General features: G+C 56.3%; 3 protein-coding genes across 3 annotated transcripts in view; 2 read left to right on the top strand and 1 right to left on the bottom strand.

Moving 5' to 3' along the window:
* Positions 1-1,965, top strand: part of SDRG_11134 (TKL protein kinase) — a 3,047-nt gene extending 1,082 nt beyond the window's left edge. The window contains exons 7-12 of the mRNA XM_008617162.1: positions 516-539; positions 578-679; positions 723-815; positions 861-1,021; positions 1,070-1,751; positions 1,801-1,965. Coding sequence (XP_008615384.1) covers positions 516-539; positions 578-679; positions 723-815; positions 861-1,021; positions 1,070-1,751; positions 1,801-1,842 — 1,104 coding nt within the window. The 3' untranslated portion in view covers positions 1,843-1,965. The remainder of the gene's footprint in view (positions 1-515; positions 540-577; positions 680-722; positions 816-860; positions 1,022-1,069; positions 1,752-1,800) is intronic.
* Positions 1,966-2,125: 160 nt separating this feature from the next.
* Positions 2,126-3,993, top strand: SDRG_11133 (TKL protein kinase). Its single transcript, XM_008617161.1, has 2 exons — positions 2,126-2,611; positions 2,668-3,993. Exons 1-2 carry the CDS (start codon positions 2,142-2,144, stop codon positions 3,941-3,943), a joined length of 1,746 nt encoding a protein of 581 aa, XP_008615383.1. The 5' UTR covers positions 2,126-2,141; the 3' UTR covers positions 3,944-3,993.
* A 1,534-nt stretch (positions 3,994-5,527) lies between these two features.
* SDRG_11132 (TKL protein kinase) lies at positions 5,528-6,746 on the bottom strand (the record flags this gene model as incomplete). Its single annotated transcript, XM_008617160.1, has 4 exons — positions 5,528-5,689; positions 5,739-6,417; positions 6,466-6,626; positions 6,672-6,746. 4 exons carry the CDS (start codon positions 6,744-6,746, stop codon positions 5,678-5,680), a joined length of 927 nt encoding a protein of 308 aa, XP_008615382.1. The 3' UTR covers positions 5,528-5,677.
* Between the last annotated feature and the right edge of the window lie 360 nt (positions 6,747-7,106).

The following is a 7,106-nucleotide window of genomic DNA, read 5'->3' as shown; positions in this document are numbered from 1 at the left end:
AAGGCCATCTCGCCGTGGTCGAGCTGCTCATCGCGAAGGAAGCTCGTGTCAATCAAGAAGCGACCGTACGTACTCGACTCGATGGACGACGCGACTCATTTGGGGTGTGCAGAGTGGAGCCACACCATTGTACGTCGCGTCTCGCAATGGTCATCTCGCCGTGGTCGAGCTGCTCATCGCGAAGAGAGCAAGCATCAATCAAACCGACAAAGTACATGCCTATGGCGACAAAGACTTGGTTTGACGAAATGAAATCTTTGTAGTTTGGCGAAACTGCGCTGCACGTTGCCTCGCGATTTGGTCATTCCAGCACCGTGGCGCATCTCCTTGGCGCTGGTGCGATGGTAAGCCCGCTGACGACACGTAGCTTTTCGCATGATGGCAAAACCATTCCAGTACCGTGATCGCTTCGCCTTGATACCATAAATGTCTCTGATCAGAGCGGCTCGACGCCTCTATCGGTTGCCATCTTGTGCGATCACGGTGCCGTTGTTGTCGCTTTCCTTCGTCACCAGCCCAACACCACGCTTCTTGACTCGGTATTTCCATCCATATGCCATAAGCTAACTCTGTATAGTCTGGGATCGGCCTTGCGCACCTCGCTGTGCGCGGTGATATCATACAGCTTCTCAACACGCTCCTGGACCCACGTGGCCCAGCCCTCACTGCACGCAACCAGGTACAAATGATGTGCATTCATCACTGTACCGTCTTTGGTGCAGAACAACGAGACGCCATTAATGCTGGCCATCAAGCTGCGCCACCGCATCTTTCCGCAGCGCATCTACCATGCGTTGCATCCCAGCTTCGACAACGTACGACAACCAACCCAGCTCTTCGATATGTACACTCTGTCGTAGGTGCCCGAGGGCGAGATCCAAGTCGATAGTAATCGAGTACTTGGCCAAGGCCACTACGGAATTGTCTACGAAGGCACGTTTCGCGGGCTGCGTGTGGCCGTCAAGAAGGGTCCATCTTCCGCTGCCTTCAGCCTTCAAAATGAGATCAACGCCATGGAGAGGTACGACTCTATACATATTTTTAACATTATATCGATGAATCGAGGTAGATGCAACTCGCCGTATCTGCTTACGCTCATCGCGGTCTCGGGGCGGTATACTAATTATCCCCAGCTCGTGCTCGAGTACATGGACGGCGGCAACCTCCGCGAGTACCTCGACAAGAAGCGAGAGGGTGAGTCGGTCCCGATCGAGTACTCGACGCTGGACGTGGCGTGGGTGATGGCGAATGCGCTTGCGGACCTGCACTGGAAAGGTTACGTCCATCGCGATCTCAAGAGCCACAACGTCCTTCTCTCTTCCGAGAGTTATATCAAGGTCGCCGACTTTGGCACGGCAAGAGCGGCTGACCGCAACCTGACGGCAAATACCGGCACACTGGCATGGACTGCGCCCGAGGTCTTTTCATCGACTGCGACGTCCACATACGACTCTGCGGCCGACATTTACTCGTTTGGCGTCGTCTTGATCGAGCTCGTGACGCTCCAAGAGCCGTACGCAGACGTGAATTTGATCGATGTCCTAGTACGCGTTCGCGACGGCTCGTTGCGTCCGAACGACAACTTGTCCAACTTTGTCGACTGCCCTGCGTGGCTCGTCCAGCTCATTGACGACTGCGTGGCGTTCAATCCGACGCGGCGCCCGACCGCCAACGCGATCCTCAACCGTCTTTCGCAGCACAGTGCCGTCGACCACGACGCGCCATTCGCCGTGGACCGAACGACAACGGTGGTACGAGCTTCTTGATCCTAACCTTGTTTTGATCGCGTGGCGACTATAGACGTGGACCAGTAGCCTGGGAAACCTTCTTCGGCTCTGGTAGTCGATGCTTCCGTTTGATGCAGCAGAAGATTACTTGTCGCAGTCTAGCCAATATGTATATAGCTCAGTAATGTGCTTCGGCGTGGTCGAAAGATCGATAAGACACTCTTGCCGTTGAGCGTGAGGCGGTGTTCTCGCTGAGCTTTTCGGTTTGGATGACGTGAAGGGACAACTATACGACTACACATTGTCGCTGCGACTGAGAATGCACCAAAATGTGCATGCGCAGAAGGAATTCCGGATATGCCAACGATTTCCGGTTACTGCGAAACATCTTTTGCACAGGATTGTGAAGTGAGAATGTGGGCAGAAGGACGCCATTCCGCCATTGTCTTGATGGGCACCGCGCAGAGCACTGGCACGTCGGCCGAGGTCGAAGTGCTCAAGCGCGAGATCGAGGCTTTGAAGCAGGCCCACCACGATGCCATGCAGAAGCTCAAGTGCAACCACGCGGCGCAGCTGGATGCAGTCGTGCTCGCAGCGGAGGCGCAGCAGCGCACCCAGACCGAGACCGAGGCCGAACGCTCGGAACGGCAGCGCGCGCACGCGACGAGGCTTCTGACCCAGCGGCTCGTCTCGGTCCGGTCGATCGACGCCGCGACGTTCCGCTTCCACTCGACGGTGAGCCCAAGCGCGCACGGCTTTCCGTTCGCCAAGATCACGGCCGGCCATCTCGCAGACAACACGCTCGTATTGCGCATCCAGCTGAAGTCGAATACTGATGCCACTGTGGTCCGCCGCTTCAAAGAGTCGATCGCTCTCATGCGAGCGTACGACATGCATGATTCTCGTCGTCGTCGCGGCTCACGTCGATGGTGTGTGCTAGGCTTGACGGCGGCAACGGCACGCTGCTGCGTCTCGTGGGCGGCAGCAATCTGCTCTCGGACGACCCCATCGCGTTCGTCGAAAACATGTCGGGCATGAACCTCTACGCGTTCCTTGTGATGAAGCGCGATGCGTCGTGGCGGTCCAAGCTCATGATCGGCATCCAAGTCGCCAAGGCCGTCGTGCACATTCACAACATGGCGACGATGCACCGCGACCTCTCGTGGTCGCGCATCTACGTCGACAACAACGACTTCGTCAAGGTCTTTGTCGGTCTCAACACGCGCGACAGCGGCGCCAGCGCCTTGACGCAGAACGTCGGCCACGACCGGTGGCGGGCGCCCGAGATGCTCTGCGCTGCGGAAACGGACCAGCACGCCGGCACCTACTCGGACAAGGTCGACATCTACTGCCTCGGCCTCGTGCTCATGACGCTCGTGACCCACGACAAGCCGTTCGCGCACATGGCGGACTACGACAAGCGCGTGTCGGCGTGGCTGGCAGACCGCAGCTCGGCGTTTCCGACGCTCGCTAAAGACTTTGGTCCTTGCCCGTCAAACGCGTACCAGGCGCTCGTCCTTGAATGCACGCAGTACGACGCAGAGCAGCGGCCGAGAGCATCCGACGTCGTTCGCCGCCTCGAAGACGTCCTCGACGGGCTCGTCGAAGTCGCTCCGCACCGGCCCATCGCCAACCGCCCCGTCGTCAACCTCACCCTCAAGATCGTCAAGGCAACGGCTCTCCGCTCGCCGTCTGTCTTTGGCAATTCGTTCGATGCGTGGTGCGTCGTCAGCATCGACGACTACACCACGTGGGGGCCGGTCGAGACGAAGCGCGCCACGGGCGGCGTTTGCGTCCACACGTGGAACTCCCAGTTCAACGTCCCAAACGTCAAGCCGCTCGACACGACAGTGACGATCGAGGTGGTCACGACAGGCCTCTTGAGCCTTGGTACGACCAAGCTCGGCAAGGTCACGCTGCCGCTAATGGAGCTGCTGGATCTCGACCCGAGCCGCGAAAACGCACTGCAGGGCACTGCGCGCGCCAGCCTCACGGCGGTGCGCCACGTCGAGTGCGACATCTTGTTGAACACAAACCCCGTTGGTACGATGACGCTAGCGGCGCAGTTTAGCCCCGAGGTCCAGGCCTACCTCGAGCTCTACGTCCGAGAAAAGACGACACTGTTGGCCGCCTACAACGGTGCCAAGTCCCATCACGGCGACGACTTGAAGCGCAAGCGCGACATGGCAGTGAACGCGCTCGCGGTGAGCCCATGAGACAATGCGTTAACGTATCAACTTGATACAATGGTCGTTGTGGTTTGTGTTTATATCTTTGAGGAGGCAACGCAAGCAAAGCCGTCGAGTCAAATTTGGGACACGGGGCGATGCCTCGGATACATGGACCGCTTTGCGTGACACTTGCCGTCGATTCACCATGGGCATGTCACCGCTATAATGAGCGTTGCGTGTGTGGCGGGAACGGTTTTTGGTACTAGTACTGGTTGTTGGGTTGTTTAGGCTCTATTACGTTCATGACAATCGTTACGATGACGAAGCGGACCTCGCCGGGCGCAGCTTTTGCACCAACACTTTGACGAGAGCGCTTTGAATACCACCACGCACCAGCGGTCTCGGTGGCGTCGCGCCGTCTTTTGAGGCTCAGGGCTCGGCTCGTGGTCACAAGACCATCCAACGAGGCTGCCGTGTGCAAGCAGCAGGACGCCATGCGTGAGACGCTCGAGTTGAATACCACCGAGCCATGGGTCAATAATAAAGATCCATGACCGAGCTCATTGCCGCGAGATGTCACAAATCGCAGCAAGCGAGCGAGCAAGACAAGGGTTGCGACTATGTATCGTCCGCATACCTCGCGCCAGCGCTCAAAATTATCGCTACCGGTGTTTGTCTCCGACGCCGCGCCGAGCATGACCGCTCGTGTACATGTTGTATTTGGCTCTAGTGCTTTGGCGTTAGCATCAGCATGCGCACGAGATGCTCGTGGTACTGTCTCTCGCTCCCATAGTCGGCGGTAGTACCTACAAGTGCTGGCGTCGCTCGCAGCCGATATCGGTAGAAAGGCCATTGCACTCGAGCCAAGAGTCTTCGCGATGTGCGTAGTATGGTCGATGTGTGAGACCAAATACCGATTGAAACAAAATCGACCACGACCGAGTCCACGTATCCGGACAAAATCCGGGTATCCGCAGCGAGCCATTTCAAAATGAGCAACTCGACGCTCGACGTCGCCTCAGATTGTATGTCTGCTCGAGTTGGCAGCAAACAAAAATTCTAGCCCTCGGTGGCCACCAACAGCGGTCGCGTCAAGGGCACAGACGCGAGCATGGCGCTGAACTCGTTCGTCAAGGTATAATATACCTTGACGTGGCGTGAAAGATATAATAATCTTTCACACCACGTTTGTCTCACAAAAAAGTGCCTACTAGTACATGTATTGGTTGCCGGAATTGAACAAGCTTTTGACACTGCTCGTGGGTCTCCTCGTCCACGTCCTGCGTGACACCAGAGAGAAGCATGTGCGCGCTCGTTGTGGACCCGGTCGAAACGGTCTTCTCAAGGCCGTTGAGCAGACATCTCTAACGCTGACGTCATGGTCGACAGGCACATGGCAGAGGGCGTCAACCTCGTCTTCTACTACCCAGTACAACACTACGAGGTATGGCGCGGGAGCCAAATTGCTACTAACGTTAGCACGAAACAGGACCATCGAGAAATTGCTTTCATCACTTTTACTATTTTATTCATTTTATTAGGGTTGAGGCAAGGGCTTTCCCAGTCGTCCCTTGAAAACCACCATCCCTATGTATGGCGCCGTCGTCGCAATACTCAATGCTTCGCATTCAATACAAAAGTTCCTGCCAGCTCACCCCGGATGGGACCTGTTGCAGCAGTACATGAATAGTTAGTTATAAAATTGTGTTAGTCGCAATGCAGGAGCGTGAACGATAGCTCGATACTGCTTTGTCGTATCTTCAACTTGTCTTGGCAAGCTTAGGCCATTGGCTACAAGAGGCATGCAACCAATAGCACTTTTGTGGCGGAAAGTTCGTACCGGCATCATTCGGTCCACAGCGTGCGGCGCAGTCGGGTCAAGTGCACTGTGCAAAGCGAGACGGTCAACGATTGCGTTGGCGGCCGGGCGCATCTTGGGATCAAACGCCACGCAGTCGTCAATGAGCTGGACGAGCCACGCAGGGCAGTCGACAAAGTTGGACAAGTTGTCGTTCGGACGCAACGAACCGTCGCGAACGCGTACTAGGACATCGAACACATTCACGTCTGCGTACGGCTCTTGGAGCGTCACGAGCTCGATCAAGACGACGCCAAACGAGTAAATGTCGGCCGCAGAGTCGTATGTGGACGTCGCAGTCGATGAAAAGACCTCGGGCGCAGTCCATGCCGGTGTGCCGGTATTTGCCGTCAGGTTGCGGTCAGCCGCTCTTGCCGTGCCAAAGTCGGCGACCTTGATGTAGCTCTCGGAAGAGAGAAGGACGTTGTGGCTCTTGAGATCGCGGTGGACAAAGCCATTCCGGTGCAGGTCCGCAAGCGCACTCGCCAGCACCCACGCCACGTCCAGCGTCGAGTACTCGATCGGGACCGACTCACCCTCTCGCTTCTTGTCGAGGTACTCGCGGAGGTTGCCGCCGTCCATGTACTCGAGCACGAGCTGGGGATAATTAGTATACCGCCCCGAGACCGCGATGAGCGTAAGCAGATACGGCGAGTTGCATCTACCTCGATTCATCGATATAATGTTAAAAATATGTATAGAGTCGTACCTCTCCATGGCGTTGATCTCATTTTGAAGGCTGAAGGCAGCGGAAGATGGACCCTTCTTGACGGCCACACGCAGCCCGCGAAACGTGCCTTCGTAGACAATTCCGTAGTGGCCTTGGCCAAGTACTCGATTACTATCGACTTGGATCTCGCCCTCGGGCACCTACGACAGAGTGTACATATCGAAGAGCTGGGTTGGTTGTCGTACGTTGTCGAAGCTGGGATGCAACGCATGGTAGATGCGCTGCGGAAAGATGCGGTGGCGCAGCTTGATGGCCAGCATTAATGGCGTCTCGTTGTTCTGCACCAAATGAGGTACAGTGATGAATGCACATCATTTGTACCTGGTTGCGTGCAGTGAGGGCTGGGCCAGGTGGGTCCAGGATCTTGTTGAGAAGCTGTATGATATCACCGCGCACAGCAAGGTGCGCAAGGCTGATCCCAGACTATACAGAGTTAGCTTATGGCATATGGATGGAAATACCGAGTCAAGAAGCGTGGTGTTGGGCTGGTGACGAAGGAAAGCGACAACAACGGCACCGTGATCGTACAAGATGGCAACCGATAGAGGCGTCGAGCCGCTCTGATCAGAGACATTTATGGTATCAAGGCGAAGCGATCACGGTACTGGAATGGTTTTGCC

This window comes from Saprolegnia diclina, assembly GCF_000281045.1.
Source record: "Saprolegnia diclina VS20 unplaced genomic scaffold supercont1.39, whole genome shotgun sequence".
In the NCBI taxonomy this organism is placed as follows: Eukaryota; Oomycota; class Saprolegniomycetes; order Saprolegniales; family Saprolegniaceae; genus Saprolegnia; species Saprolegnia diclina.
This window is presented reverse-complemented; position numbering and strand designations above follow the sequence as displayed.

Coding starts and splice junctions, on each gene's coding strand:
- SDRG_11133 (XM_008617161.1), top strand. CDS start 2,142: ATGTGGGCAGAAGGACGCCATTCCGCCATTGTCTTGATGGGCACCGCG. Junction 2,612..2,667: donor TCGATCGCTCTCATGCGAGC/GTACGACATGCA, acceptor GGTGTGTGCTAG/GCTTGACGGCGGCAACGGCA.